At 36.3% G+C, this 16,497-nt stretch overlaps 1 protein-coding gene across 1 annotated transcript; it reads right to left on the bottom strand.

Annotated features, from left to right (window-relative positions):
* Nucleotides 1-7,474: 7,474 nt before the first annotated feature.
* LOC762429 lies at nt 7,475-16,067 on the bottom strand. The gene is made up of 6 exons (XM_030997829.1): nt 14,806-16,067; nt 11,936-12,061; nt 10,731-10,873; nt 10,284-10,364; nt 9,788-10,023; nt 7,475-9,161 (listed from the first exon to the last, which is right to left on the bottom strand). The coding sequence occupies exons 1-6, from the start codon at nt 15,521-15,523 to the stop codon at nt 9,059-9,061; spliced, it is 1,407 nt and encodes a 468-aa protein (XP_030853689.1). The 5' UTR covers nt 15,524-16,067; the 3' UTR covers nt 7,475-9,058.
* Between the last annotated feature and the right edge of the window lie 430 nt (nt 16,068-16,497).

The raw sequence follows: 16,497 nt of genomic DNA, 5'->3' as shown, positions 1-16,497 counted from the left end.
TATATATATATATATATATATATATATATATATATACTTAGCGTGTTAAAAGACTTCAGTTTTGAAGAGGTGGCGGGTATAAGTTTTACTATAGAAATTCTATTTGAACTTTTTATTGATTAAAATCTAACATTATAGGATATTTCTCAATTTTTGTATGACATTGGATAACAAATTTCAAAATTATAGTGTAACATAGTTAAAGATACATTTTTTTTTCTTTCCAAATAAAAAGGAAAAAGAAAAAAAAAAGAAAAACATGTTGGACAAAAGAATATATATAGCTCCCACCCGTAGAACCTCCACTGGTGGACAACTGAATAGCTAATAACGAGGCATACACTGATGAGAATTGGACATTTGCAAACTCTGTGTTCTTTTGGCTAAATAACCCCAGGCACTGTTTGAAAAAATGAAAAAAATCCATTATGCTTTTTCGAGTAGTTTAATAGAGATTTGTGTGAAATATAATTACATATACGTGTACATACCTAGCCTTACACCTTCGCAGTCGAGTCCAATGACCACAATGTCTCTTTTAGACTCAAAAAGGATCGGATCAAGAACTCGATTACAGTCCCTCACAGAATCGATGATTTGGGTTTGACTGAGCACATCTGAGAAAAAATATTATTCGTTTTCTGCTTAGAGTGGCCATCATTTAGAAACATTGAGCACCCGCCCGTGATCCAAATACCAAGATTTATATCGAGTAATAAAATCAATGTCAATATCGCAATTATATGAACATGTACGGCCAATGACAGTCTCCATGACATAACCGTATGCAACAAATACCAAGACAATGTATTGTACATGTTAAGTGCAGGCGCGTACGCAGGAGGGGGGGGGGGGGGGGGTTGGGGTTAAACCCCCCTTTAGTTTTTTTATCTGTGTATTTTTGAGCAAACCCCCCCCCCCCTTTTGCGGATTTTTTTTTTTTTTTTAATAATAAAAAAAAAATTATGCCAATGGCTGACCTAAAAAAAGTGAGCTTACCCCCCCCCCCCCCCCCCTACGGAGCAAAATGTCAAATTTTCAAATTTCGAGACCAAAAAACAAAAAAAATGTCCTCTTACCCACCCCCCCCCCCTCCGCTTATTCAACGGCTGGCTGAGTCGTTGCGAAATTTTTGGCCCGATTTCAAAATGTTAACCCCCCCCCCCCCCTTGAAAAAATCCTGCGTACGCCACTGGTTAAGTGTCTCCCCCTCCTCATGTCAGCAGACCCCATAAGTATGTAAGGATCAAAATCTATATGTACCAGGGGCGGCGATTTCTTTTCATAACCGGGGGGGGGGGGGGGGGACGAAATGCGAGGGACGGGGGAGCAGTGGCGTATAATGAGCAAAAACTTTTTTTTTTGGGGGGGGGGAGAAAAAAATGTCCGCATCCCCACTCTTACATGGTACATGCAGGCCCCGCGGAAAAAGTGTGTGTGGGGGGGGGGGGGCTTGAGTGTTTTTGATCACTTAGAGCAAAGCGAGCGAAGCAAGTGAAGCGTAAATTGGCGTGGGGTCCAGGGGCAAGGCCCCGGCGCGGCGGCGGCGGCGGCGGCGGTGTTCAAGGGGCGTAGCCCCATGAAGCTCAGGGGTTTTAGGCATTTAATAACGGTCATCTGAGCATCCAGGGGCCCGCCTTAAAGCCCCTGGTGGGGGTCCAGGGGGCAGAGCCCCCGGAAGATCAGGGGTTTTAGGCATTTAATCACGGTCAGATGAGCAACCAGGGGCCAGCCTTAGGGTCCTTGGTGGGGTCCAGGGGGCAGAGCCCCCGGAAGCTTAGGGAAAAACCATGCCATTCCAGCAACATTTGAAAATCACTGTTATCGAGTTAGACATGAATCAAGTTTGAATTTTAGTTAGGGGGCAACTACCCCCAACCCCCCCCCACCACTACGCCAGGGCGAAGGAGCATAGTGAACGAGAGGGTTGAAGGTGACGCAAGTGAATACCCCCCCCCCCCCTCACAGGTTTTGGGAGTTTTGTTGTATTAACAAATTATAAAAACAAGCAATATACCCTTTTCACACTTCACTTTTCTAGAATATTTACTGTACACTTTGAAGAATATTATGCGATGGAGCGTAGCTCCCGAGCGAGAAGATTTTTGCATTTTTACTTGTCTAAACGCTGCACTCTTGGGCCCTCCAGAGCATAACAGTTTGTTGCAGTCTTTAGTCAGTATCTGCTATACACTTATTTTTTTCAAATCTTCAGGGGGGCGATCCCCCCCCCTAAAAAAAAATGAGGGGGGGGGGACGTGTCCCCCCGTCAACCGGTATCGCCGCCCCCGATATGTAGGCATTAAATCATCAAATTGTATTATTTTATTGTTACAGTACTATACAAAACCATAATCTTCAAACAATTAAAAGCAATCAATATTATATTATTTGGTAAAGGGATAATATGTTTCGTGGCAGCGGGTTTGTAAAATGTATAAAGTGTGAAGGACCCAACTGTTTTAGAGTGAAGACTTTATATTTATTAAAAAAATGATAATAATAAGTACGAATGTATTATAGGCCTACTTACGAAATAAATCATTTGGTACGCCCAAAGCGGCAGCAGCCAAACCTTTGCTCACATTGCTTGAAGGGTGTATCTCTAACGCTCTCTTTCTCATGGCTGCATTGAAAACATCCTCCGTAAAGCTATTACCTCTTCTCACATGGCTGCCACTAGAGATTGTGAAGTACTGAGGCAGACTTCGGATGAATCTTTCCAGATCGTTACTAGTTGCTAAATAGAGATCGATGTTTGGTATGCTCTCGACCTTATTATGTGAGAGAACGCGAGGAAGGAGCGATGATAAGGATCTACAGGTAGAGATGACCTCCAGGACTGCTGAAATGATGCGCCCTGCGATCTCCTGAGGCACACCGCTAGGGCTTCCTGTATCCTGGAAAAATTGCTCTGGACCTAGATCTAGAGACTGAGCGACGTCCCTCCTGCTCAACATGGAGTACATCGTGATGATCAGCCGAGGGTATGGAGAAAACTCTTATCAGGACTTTCCGAAGATGCGCGGTACTCCGAATGCCGTTGACTTTCAGAATGCGGGTAACTTTGATTCTACTCTGACATTGTGGCTTATTTCATAACACATTCTGATACACCAACCATCATTCACCAACTGAATATGACGAAACATTACATTCTAGTACCACCCAACACCGACATATTTCGTAACTATTGTCGATTCAAGTTCATTAGTCCATATCATTTCCGTCAATTACTTTTGTATAGAAAATCACACTGTCATAGACTGGATATTATGATGTGTCATAATTAATGTGATGTCGAAATGTACGTAGGCGATAGAGTATTCATGTCTTCACAAGTTTTTAATCCGTTTTTTTGGAAGTCCGCCAGAAAGACGAGAGGAAAAAAAAGGTTAGTGAGTGTTTAAGCAAAATCCGTCTAAACATAAGAAAGCAATGACAATTTGAAGTTGCAGTCTATCACACATAATAATGTTCACCTCTGTGTCTGTAACGTAGCTTACAAGGTACCATCCCATTTGCTCTGTACTTAAAAACATCAGAAATTTCTATTTTCCTTCATGACTATTTTCCTTTATGACTATTTTCAATCATACATGCACTCTCTACGTATTATTGCAAATATGTTTCTGCATGAAACGAATATATTCCGTCATCAATGACTAAGAAAATTAACGTTAATGAAGTTTTCTGTACAGAACAAATTGGAGAGGACCTCGCAAGAAAGGTCACAGTGTTGCCAATTTGAGTTTCACTATTGACGATCTCAACAATTCATAACTTTCCTACTTTTAATTCGGTGATTGCTCAAATTTTTAATAATTATTTTGTTAATCTTGTTTTTATTAATATTAGCTAAATATCAGGGTGGACTTCCTCTTTATTGTTTGAACAGCGTACAGAATAATGATCTATACAGATCCCGTGCCAAGGAAAAGAAAATCATGATTAACACAAGTTTCTGCTATGGTTTGCACAAATGAAACACTACAACGAATTTAAATGCTAGAACAATTAATAATTCTGATTAGGTTGAGACTAGTAAACTGTTATGTATGGTCTGTCCTATTTTATGGAGCAGAAACATGGACAATAAACAAGGCCATGGAAAATAGAATAACATCTTTTGAAATGTGGATCTACAAAAGAATGATGAAAATATCCTGGAAACGAATGAAAACCAACAATATTGCACATGGCAGGGCGTAAACAAGTTGCACTAGTAGGATTAGTTAAGGAGAGAAAAATCAAATACTTTGGTCATGTTAAAAGGCACCAAAGCCTCTTAAAGGATGTATTGGGGGGAAGAGTGGAAGGAAGTACACCTAGAGGGAGACCCAGAATCAACTGGGAAGTGAATGTCAAGAACTGGAGTGGACTAAAACTGGAAAAGTGGACCAGAATGGCAGAAGATAGAGTGAAATGGAGAGATGTTGCAATCAACCTCTGAACCGGGAGAAGATACAGATGTTACAATCATCTCGTGATTTATTGGCAATTATTTTCTGCTATTGCCTTTACATTTGTCGGAATAGGGAGAGGGACAATGGGCGGAAACACATTTTAGTCAGGGAAATTGAGGCATATATTATATCACTGGACCTAGGAGTTGTGTAGTTGGCGGTTCGAGTCCTAACTCGGCACGAATGTCCTTGGGTAAGACATTAATGTACATTTACCACTCTCCACCCAGGTGTTTAATGGAAAACCGATAGCATGTGAACGTTAAAGTGGTTGGATTGGCATATGATCATGCATGTGCCCTTGCAAAATAACTCTAGATCGAAATATTTTCCAGGGAGCGAAGCGTGAGCGTGACCGGGGTAAAATTAATTACAATGTAAAGCTCTTCAAAATGTAGTACTAAGCGATATACAAATGTAACTATAAACGGTAGCGCCTGCAATGGGTAGGCTAAAACCCTCAACATGGATCACGTTCCCACTCGATTTACTATCAGCCAATGCAGCATAATGATTATCATTGTATTATGCTATCAAAGTTATTATTATTAATGTTACACGTGAGCATCTGCATGTCCCGAGTGCATAGTTCATCATGAGTTAGCTAAAAAAATACCTAGCTATTTTATCTGCAATATTTGATAAGCACGTGCATCTTGGTGCTTCATAGATTATATTCATCATCTGTATATCATTGGATTTGATGCATGGCAGTTTCAAACAAAAAACAGTTGGGGAAAACCCAATGGAAAAACCCAGACGGATAAATGAAAAACCAATCCACTTAACAGAACCAAGAAAACAAAATTATAAAACGGGGCCAATATTGAGGAGTAATATTATACAGTCTTTCTTTACAATCATGGAGCTGATAAAAAGGAAATCTACTCAGGTATTAACTTGGTTTTATTAAAAGCAGTAAAATGAGCGAAAAATATCAGTGACAGTTTGAGCAACCATCGTTTAAAATAATAAAGTTATGAATTCTTGAAGATGTGATCAATTGAACACAATTCTCTGACGTATCTAGCGAGCTCCTCTACAATTTGATCTTTACAGAAAATTTCTTAAATTGTCATTTTCTTAGTTATTGATGACGGAAAAAATCTTTTTAAAAGAGGGAAGTATTAGAACATATTTACAATAATTATATTTAGGGTGAATGTATGATAACAACATTTTCCTAAGGAAGAATACCATTTTGAAGTTTTTAGTACAAGGTAAATGAAAGGGGACCAAGCTTGCAAGATAAGTCACAAAGATGCCAAAATGTGTTTGATTGACCGCACTTTTATAAATTCATAAATTTCTTAATTTTAATCGGTTTTTGCTCAAACTTTTCACTGATCAATTACTCTCCAGTTTCTGCCCCTATTAAAACAAACCTTATATCAAAGTGGATTTCACCTTTAAAGACCGTCAATACCACTGGGTCAGAGGGGATTAGACCACACAGCGAGGTCACTGACAGATGGCTATCTCATTAACTCAGCTCTCAACTAACATAAGAAAAAGAGGATCATGGGGGACCAACAGGCACCGATTGGGGAAGTTTCCTATATAGAGGGAGAATGAAAATCTAAAATAAATGTTAAAACTTCCGGTCCTAGAGGTGAACATTTACAATCTTATAAATTACGATTGAATTCCAATTGCCTTTGCACAGTGTTCCGAGAATGGGTTGATATAAAACTTGTTTTAACAAAAATCCTTAATATTTAATTTGAGAAGCAAGTTTATGTCCATATAATGTACACATTATTGCCATGTATATTATGTGTTTTGCTTGTCTATAAGTACTATGTAACATTTTGATATTTTAGAATGTCAACAAACACGTTGCTTACTGTACATAATTGAATTTATTTATTTATTCACCACCATTGAAAACATTAAAACAAAAGATAAATGTACAATGACAATGTCAATATAACATAAATGCATGACATGAATTATAAAAAATACATGTTCTACAGCGATATACATTTACATTATGACAAATATAAAGTGAACTTTGCTTCAAGAGTAAAACAATAAATGACTATTTACAATGAGTTTGTGATTGATAGTAAAAAAGAGTAAAAAGTAGCGCATGTGCTAGTCGAACCTGACTCTCGTTATCTAAAGCCTAAAATAAAGTTAATTGAAAAATGCATGATGGGTTTCCAAATCTTATAAATAAGATTTGTGTATAATATTAAAATGATACTGGTTACTATATACAACTATATAGTTACAAGGTTATGATTCGTGGTTTTCACTTATTGAGGAAGTTAATCACCACTGCTTATTGAAATATTATAATAGTATTATGGTATACCATCTATTATATTAACTCGGCTCCTTCATCTTCATCTCCTCCTTTCCTCATCAACTCCTCTTGATTATTCCTCCTTTCACTCTCTCATTTCTTCCTTAAAGCCAACCAATCATGTTTCTCCTTCTACATATTGAATTAATAGGCCTACTTTGTATTATCTTCTTTTCATAATCTCTTTGTTTATTTTATTTATAAGTATACCACTATTTGCACGTATATTCGTTCTTTTATATATTGTGTATGTGTTTTTATTTATGCACGGACTTGTAGAAGAACAGCCATTGGCTGAAGCAAGTGTCTCCATGCTGTAATTTAAAAAATGAGACAAATTTAATCTATATTATTTGACGCATGGACAAGATTTATAATTTTATCTGTTTTTCTTGGATTAGGACAATTATCTCAACATCATTTTTTGGAGTTACTTGATAATTGTCTCAGCATTTCAAAATGTAGGAAATGGGAATTCGATTCATACCAAACAGACATTATAATATGTAAGTTCAATATAGGCCTAAACATACTTTTTAAATAAAAATGATACATTTTATACAAATACTTGTCTTTTTAAACATATTGCTTTATCTCTGCAGGTAACTCTAAATAAACATGATTATTAATCCCAACTATTCCTAATGCTACCTTTATATCTAACTCATTTCTTACACACTGCTACGATATGAATCTATTTTGCTCACTCCATAGTTTCGACTATCATTCAATTTATTGTTTGTAATGCCTATAAATAACAAATGGAAATTTGATTTTCTTACATTAACATGCGTAAAGAATAAATATTAAATAGAGAATAAATGACAGTTTAAACATTATTTTTGGCTGTATAAACATAAATTAATCATGACTCAATACATGTATTTACCATCAAAGCTATCTTCTGTTCTCACTGTTTCTCCGCTTCAAAGATGCATAATGAATTTAAACCACAAAAAGTACGTAAATACAAGCTAAATTAAGGTCAGATGAGCATTAATTAATACAGTCCCAGCAATATAGTCATTTATTGTTCGGCGAATGAGTATCTACAAAACTAAAAAGTATAACATCACGTGTTCACATGTTCAGGAAAATTATTCTGCTAAAATTTATCACTGCGACTGCCACAGAAGCATATCTTCATATAAATTGTTGATAATTTAAAAATCAACCTGAACTTGAAATGTATTATATAATAGTAAGCAACACATAACAATAGGTATTTATTAATTAATTAATTTCTGGTATTTAGACAGGGTGGCTCACTATCACCAATAATGGTGGTCTTCCATGAGGCCCAATGAGGAACAATAGTTCAACACACACACACACACACACACCAAAAAAAAAATCATGAACATAAACTCATAACAGCAACAAAGAATAAGTAAGAACATGTATAAACATATGTTATGTATGTTTTGTTTTGCTCTGCTTTTTCGTTCAAGAAAAATGTTGTTGCATATTTATAATATCTTAATATAACATTATAGTCCTTATAAATAGTTTTACACCATAACATTAAGGATAAAAGGAATCAGAAAATAGCATGAATGCCAATAGAGTCTGGTAACTGCGGACATATAAAAAAAAAAACATTGTTTGGGTACAAATTTGAAATGTTACATGTATTGAAGTTAATAACAAACGAAACTATACAATTGTAAAAATGTATTGAAAAAGTCAAATATCAAATACGTAGCAGTTTATAATATTTTACTCATTTAAAAGAAACTCTATAGATGCTTTCTTGAAGAAAGAAGTGGATGGCTTTGTCCGCACTGAAAGTGGGAGATCATTCCAAAAAGATCTGTCTACATAATCATGAAACTGACATGATTTCCTTTGGTTGTTCTGACCTCGGGTATATTCAAGTTATTTGAATTCCTTTTGCCTTATAACATTGAATACAATTGTAGTGATTTTAATCTAAAAAGCATCACGTAATTCTTATCCTGATGATTTATATTCCGTTGGGACAGCGGAAGTACCAATAAATTGTCTTTAGGTTGCAGCCATCCTGTTTCTAATTTGAAATCACAGTCCACTCGTGTGATGATTTCTATTTGAGAGTTCTTTCCTGTATCTGTATGGGCATAAAGTGCATTTGATAACTTTATGCTATATAATTTCGATTTGATGAGATTTAGAAGAAGAAAAATCGTCGCTGTCGTCGCTGTTGTCGTCTTCGATGTTAATTCTCCGGTTTTCACTGAAGAAAGTGAGCTCCACGGTGGTTGGGGTTTGAAAGAGCTGGTCTGGTTTCAGATGTCACCTGTCAGTTGCCTTGGTAACCTCCTTGTTGTTTGCGTTTCTGGATGCTTTCCATGGTGTCTTTGCAAGACCACGTGAACAGGTCTCGCCAAAGTGGTGTCAGCATTCTGCAAAAACAGTAAAATGCAAATACAGTTACGTATTTCTTAGTGGCCACCTCTGAAATTGAAATATCGATTATCTGGATTTTTTTAATTGATAAATTAAACAAATATATATGTGTGTCTGAAAACTAATAGCTCTCGCATAGTGACCTTACGAAAATGCTCCTAAGAAAAATATCAACTATGGTTACCACGTCAGATATCTACCCACTAAGAACAAATTCCCCTTTAGCGATAGTTGTTGCACTGAACTTGAAGTCACAATATTGGTTGTTTCAACTGATGAAAACATGTAATTTACTGCCCTACTCCTGTTGTGTGCATGTTTTTCAAATGAAAAATGTTCGTTTGTGTATCTCTATGTTATAATGAAAAGGCACCGATAAAGCAGCTATGTAATAGTAATGGTGAATAATCAATATAAGACAGTGATAAACGGATGGTCAATTTCGAGATTAGAAATGAAAATCAACACACGTCAACCTGAAACATATTAGCCAATATATATTTCATGAAAGATGAAAAATGCGATGTCTATTAACCCCAAATCATGTAGTCGTCACAAATGAGATGGGAAATATATGCCAATTTGTTTGCCAAGTGAGCGAGTAATTATTGTTTAAACATACCCGTTGAATTTCAGGTATATGCTGGGAATCAAACACAATGCATCAGATGCAGCATAGTAGATCATCTCTTCTGTTAATGGTCGAATCTTCCAGAAATCTGGCGTCTCAAGCATCTTCTTCACGAAGTCATCATCTTTATGAGTAGCGCCCTCTCCGAGGAGCTCACAAAGAGCTTTAAAACCGACTCGGTAGGATCGGTACCTGTTCACTTGCTCCATTATTGTGCGCATCGCAATCTTGACGAAAATATAACAAATATATATGTTTTAACCACTTCTCGAATTGCTATACTGCCACTTCACATTAAATTTTTAAGGTTTCAAAATATGATAGCAATAACTTGCAAAGTAGATTTGGCCCGTTACATAAATTTATATCATATCTACATGTATAATCAAATAAGAGTCATCGGAATGACTGAATGTATGAAATTCATTATAAAATCATGGATGAATGTAGTTAGTTTTAATTGGATATAATAGTGATGTTAGCTTACCGACGTATCAAACACGTTCTTGAGTTTTACACCGAACCCATGATGCAGGCCATAAGTGTCACTTTTACAATCATGGATCACCTGCAATAAATAATACAAATTGTGTTTATTGCCAAGGAACATGAATTATGATGATAAGTGTTGGGTAAATTTTAGGCTAATATTCACAAAAGTAAATAGCAAATAAACAGCATTAGCACTATTTACATTATTCTATAAAGCGAGTAGATTTTTGCTAGATGTTAGATATTACATACCCATGCCTTGATTTCCGTTTCAACCATACAGAATATGATTATTGTCTACTTTTACAGACTTTGTATTGTACGAGGATAAAACATCTCCTTGCAATATATTAAAGGAAAGAGGGAAGTTATATATAATTTTCTCTAAATTCAGCTTTATAAATAATTCCATTACAATCAAGTTATATTCACACAAGTCTACCTTCAGGATGCTGTTATGTTCTAGTATCTTCTTGAGACTTGAGTTTCCTTTGAGAAGCTGAGGGTTCTTAAAGGCATCGAAGAGGAATGCTTTCCCGTCCCACGTTGAGATCTGAACAAGAGTCAGACATCCTTTCGCTGTCCCTGTACACAAAATAACGAGAAATGACAAAGGTTCATTAATGTATTATGCTTGACGTTGGTAAGTGTCTTGGTATAATGGTTTATCCACATATATTACTCAGATTTGGTGATCGTTAAAAGGCAATCAAGCCCTTATAATATTAAGTTAATGTGTGAAAGCAGAAAAAACATCAAAGTGTACGCACCTTTTCTTATTTGTATCATTTGAAAATTTCCTGTAAAATTTGTTCTTAAATTATTTATTTCTGCATACGTTGTACTTTTTAAGAGATGTGAAATTAGTGAGTTTTAAATTTTGAATTTGATAAGAGAAAGAGAATGGAGAAAGCTTAAATCAAATCTGACCAATACTAAGAGAGTTATAAGTATTGAAACATGATATAACTATAGCTATACGAGTTTCAAATTAACATTAATAATAACAAGTTAGTGGATTATATTGTATTCACAGCATGGACCTAGGTCTATGACAATTGACACATATCCTGTTTGTCGTGTACAAAATATTTTCTCCCAAGTGCCTTCTTCCTTGGGGCACTACTCAAAATATATTATGGGTAGTATATTATTATAGGTCCTCTGAAAAGAAAAGGCCCCCGAAGCATACATTTTGACGAAAAAATGACACTATAGTCATTTTGTCTGTTTGAACAAATAGGAAATTTGTCCGGCACTACATTACAGTCACGTTACTAATTCAGTAAATTTGTATTGCCCATACGCCTGATACGTAATGTCGATTACAATTTTCAAAAATTCATAACAGTACTGTCTTATTTTTTTGTCCGATTTCGTGCACACTTTTATCAGTCTGCTTTCTTTTGGTAGGTGTAGAGTTGTTTGCTCTTAGATTAAGGTCGGTTTTTCCCTATTGCGATCATTTTTAGCATTGACTTTTGATTCACGACCTGCACGCAACACTACGCAACTATACGTATGGTCCGGTGTGAAAGGGGCTTAAGTCAGTCAATAAAATGACGCATCGTGTGTAACTTGCTTCCATGTCAAACTGCTATTTAATACAAACTATCACTGATGCATGACCTGCATTAATTCACTTACCAAGCCTTACACCTTCGCAGTCGAGTCCAATGACCACAGTCTGTCTTGTAGACTGGTCAAGGATGGGATCAAGAACTCGATTACAGTCCTCCACAGAATCGATGATTTCGGTTTGACTGAGCACATCTACAGGGAATGAGAGTAGAAGTTTAGTATGTACACTAATGACAAGAGCAGTAGTAGTACACTCTAAAAACTGAAATGTTAAATGTCAATTTAAAAGGGCCGAGGAGTGACCACTCTTTCAAAATGTCAGATTGTTTCTTTTAACCTGCTAGATTCAACCTTTATAGTGTTGGATCCAGCATGTTCAAAGTTGTCACTCCTCGGCCCTTTTAAATGGTGATTTAGCATTTCAGTTTTTAGAGTGTAGTAGAAGTAGTAGTAGTAGTAGTACTGAATATAATGATAAGAAAATATATACAAAATAAATACAACATACGCGTAAAATACATATGAAATATTTAAAGGGAACGGGGATTGTTCAGATTCAGATACAGATTATTGTTATTTTTGTATGATTGATCATATTTGTGTATTCCTTTTTTTACCATGACGGCGGTTATAACCTCTACTCGAGGTGAGTTTTATCATGAACCTAATACATGAACCTAATGTATTTGGTTCATGGTTTTATACTCCCTTACAGTAGCGTACGCAGGATTTTTCCAAGGGGGGGGGGGGGTTAACATTTTTAAATCGGTCCGAAAATTTCGCAACGACTCAGTCAGCCGCTAAATAAGCGGGGGGGGGGGGAAGGGTTTGGGGGGTAAGAGGACACTTTCTTTCTTTTTTTTGGTCTCGAAATTTGAAAATTTGACATTTTGCTCCGTTGGGGGGGGGGGGGTAAGGTCATTTTTTTTAGGTCAACCATTGGCATAATTTTTTTTTTAAATTAAAAAAATTACAAAGGGGGGGGGTTTGCTCCAAATTACACACATAAAAAAAACTGAATGGGGGGTTCAACCCCCACCCCCCCCCCCCCCCTCTGCGTACGCGCCTGCTCCCTTGAGACCATTCCGTTGATTATTTTATCCAGTGATCACTGATAATTATTGGTTGTTCGCTCCCTTAGATATTTGATTATAGTTTGTATTTTGTGTGTGCCCGAACAATTCATACGAACCTTAATTACTTGTGTTGATTATCTTTATCAAATTGTTGATATTAATTGTATAACCTTGTTTGAAAGTGTGGTTTTTCCCTCGTGAGATCGTAAACTTAAAGGGTATACAACCCCTGCCAGGGGAGTTCTATACATCATCTATAAATAACCTAAGATTTCTGATCGATGTTCTGATTGATCAAGAGTCATATATACTAATAATAATAATAATATAGAATATTTCGGAGCGCTAAAAGGTACCATAGCGCTTACAAAATTAGAGATATATGAAAAAAGGACACAAATTTACGGTCTCACAGAAAGTAGATTACATAGATCAATGGGGAAAAAGGAAGGTTTTGGGGGACCTTTTGAAGGTGGCAAGACAGGTAATTTCCCTAATGGAAAGGGGGATGTTGTTCATGGTCTTTGATGCGGCTACTACAAAACATTTTTCAGCTGCTAATAGTTTAGATTTGGGGGTTATATCGATAGATTATTGATCTATAAAGTTCGGAGAAGGTATCTCAACTTTTTTTATCAACAATAAACCATATTGTCACAACACTTCACAACGAGTGGTAAAGAAAAAATATATAACTTTAAAGTAAAGAAGGTTTTTTTGATCACGAATTGTGTTTTTTTTTAATACATGTAAATGAGTAATCCTTAATAATAACTTAAGAAAAGTATTAGTCTAAATTTTCATTGGATGATTGGAAATCATTTTTTTAAACAGGCCAAACATCATTATAAACCAGTTTTATCTCTGAAAAAATGCCGACTTAAAAACTATTTAAAGGAAAATATAAACGTATACAGCTTGTGAGAGTAAATCAGCTTGATATCGCGTCGTATGAATTAAAAATAGTACGGTGGTAAGGGGACAAAACATAACTTTAAAGGTAATACAAAGTTTTGGGAAATTTCGAAAATTGGGTGGATAGTGATTCTTTACAATTTATATATATTTGGATGCCCCTGTGGATGTATTATAAGCACTAGGAAATTTAGCCCGTAAAACACTTCTGCTTTCGGGGAAAATTGAATATAAAAATTTACCGGTGCTCCCGGTAAATTTTGATGAATTTCAAATAGCGCCTACGGCCGTAAAATGGTGCTGCGACCATGAACATCTCAGAATATGTAGTTCTGAGATATAATTTCCAAACGGGTATAGCAAATCCGTCGATTTTAGTAAAAAATATTGTTTTATGGCTTAATTAATATATTGACCTTGAGAGGGAGTATACAACATGAAGAGTTTATTATTTACAATTTCATAATTTTAGACTCGATTTTAAACGCGACAACAATCACTGAATATTGTTGGATTGCATATACTTCCAATATGTTCATTTAAACCAAATTCACGACCCCATACTAAAACTTTGTATTACCTTTAAGGGCAACAGTATAAAGAAGTCTGCTTGTTTAAACGCAAATTGATACAAGTTGATACATGTATATGAGCAATCTTTTAATTATAATTTTAGAAATATCTTAGTCATAATTTGAAGTGGTTTGATTGGAAATCCTTTTTTTAAAGCAGGCAAAAAATATTATCCAATATATCCATGAAAAAAATGCCGCCCAAACAACTATATGAGGGAAAACATAAACGTATACTCAATCTTGAGAGATAAATTATCATGATATTACGTCTAAAAAAATAAATATATATAGAGAGAAATAGAGCACGGGGCCTTATCTAAAGAAATGTATTCCTATTGTTAAAAAAAAATAAAAAAAAATGATCAGTTACCTTTGAAATCAACAGGGTCACTAGCAGCAGATGCAGCAGCAGTCTGTCTTCTCTTCCCTGCAGTGCTAGGAGGTTGTATCTCCAGGGTCTTCTTGATAAGGGCTGAATTGAAAAATTCCTCGCTAAATCCACAACAGCGCTTCACAACACTTGATGAAATTGTGAAATATTGAGGACAATTCAGGATGAATCTTTCCAGATCCCCTTCTGTCGCTAAATAACGGCCGATATCTGGGATCTCCTTGACTTTGAAATGTGATTTTACGAGAGGCAGGAGCTTCTGTAGACTTGTGTTGTTAAGCATGAATGTGATCTGCAGTAGTGCCGAGATGATCCGGCCGACAGCCTCTCGTGGCACACCACTGAAGCTACTGACGTCTGTAAAATACCTCTCGGGAACGTTGAACTGACTTCCTTGCGGCGCTGGTTCAATGTCTCTCTTGAAAAACTTCACTTCCCATTGAGAATTTCTCCTCACCGTCTTCCGAAAGCGTTCCGGAATCTTTGACAGAACCTCCTCAGACATTGGAACAACTCGAACCTTAACCTGGGTATTGATTTCTAGAATGTCACGGACATCATCAATATACGAACCCGTGATACGGCGAGCAGCCGACGTATCGAGGCGAGCATTACCGGCCCGACCTGATACCGAAATATTCGCAAAATTTCTGTCGATTCGCACAACGCGACCAGACAATTCGTCATTCTCTGCCATATTGCTCTCTACTCAACGTTCCACAGTTGTAATGAAAATATGTGCTCTGTCACTAGTAGCTTATACTATTGTGTATGCATATCTGTACCGTAGCTCAGCTAGCTGTAGCTGTGGCTTCATGGTTTCATCGAGTGGGGAATCCCCATGCATAATTGCTCGGAAGTGACGCGTGAGAGAATTAATAGTCTACCCTTTCAGACTCTATGTTCTTGTTTTGTATCAGTGATCAATATAATGGTCAAGTATTATTTGTGTTCGATGTAAATCATGCTTTCTGAGACGTCGGAACTCAAATGCAACTAAACATGATAAAAATTGTTCATATTATCATATTATGTTGAAAACCATGGAATCGTCATCGAAATCAACAAAGTTCAATGAGTGATTTAAAGACCGAAAAAGTAGGCTACTCGGTGGATGTAAGCAATCTCAGAAAGTACTGTGTTCTGTCGCAACCCCTGCTCCAGTAGTTGCAACATAGGGAATAGCAATATTCCTCTACCCCCTTACCTCGGAGAGAAAGAGTCAACCTTGTTTTCTTTAATCAATCAGACCATGCGGTTTAATCGCAGGATATCTACAACCATTACAATGTTGTTGTTTTGTTTTAAAGAAATATTTCATATGTTTCTGTTTATCCTGATCTTTGTCATTTCTTTCAATTAGCATATAATGTGATGTACTAAAATGTATATGATGTATTTATCAGTTACCTCCCATCCTATTCGTTATCAATATAGTTATATCCGTTCAATATGAAATGAGAATCATTCATCCAATTTGATAAAAAACGAACAACCTATACAAACTAACTATAAATAACTCAAAACCAAACACGGGAGCGTGACGTTTTATTCATGCCGCGTGTATTTGATACAAATCTGAAAGGTTAATCATGCATGTAGACAAACAGAATTCTAACCGAGCTCGCAAGACAAAGTCCATGTTCATAAGATGTACAAGAGCCAATTACT

Source organism: Strongylocentrotus purpuratus, unplaced genomic scaffold (assembly GCF_000002235.5).
Source record: "Strongylocentrotus purpuratus isolate Spur 01 unplaced genomic scaffold, Spur_5.0 spur5_scaffold_4, whole genome shotgun sequence".
NCBI lineage: Eukaryota > Metazoa > Echinodermata > Echinoidea > Camarodonta > Strongylocentrotidae > Strongylocentrotus > Strongylocentrotus purpuratus.
This window is presented reverse-complemented; position numbering and strand designations above follow the sequence as displayed.

Coding starts and splice junctions, on each gene's coding strand:
- LOC762429 (XM_030997829.1), bottom strand. CDS start 15,523: ATGGCAGAGAATGACGAATTGTCTGGTCGCGTTGTGCGAATCGACAGA. Junction 10,874..11,935: donor CTGCGAAGGTGTAAGGCTTG/GTAAGTGAATTA, acceptor TTTTGTGTACAG/GGACAGCGAAAGGATGTCTG. Junction 10,365..10,730: donor AACATAACAGCATCCTGAAG/GTAGACTTGTGT, acceptor TATTTATTGCAG/GTGATCCATGATTGTAAAAG.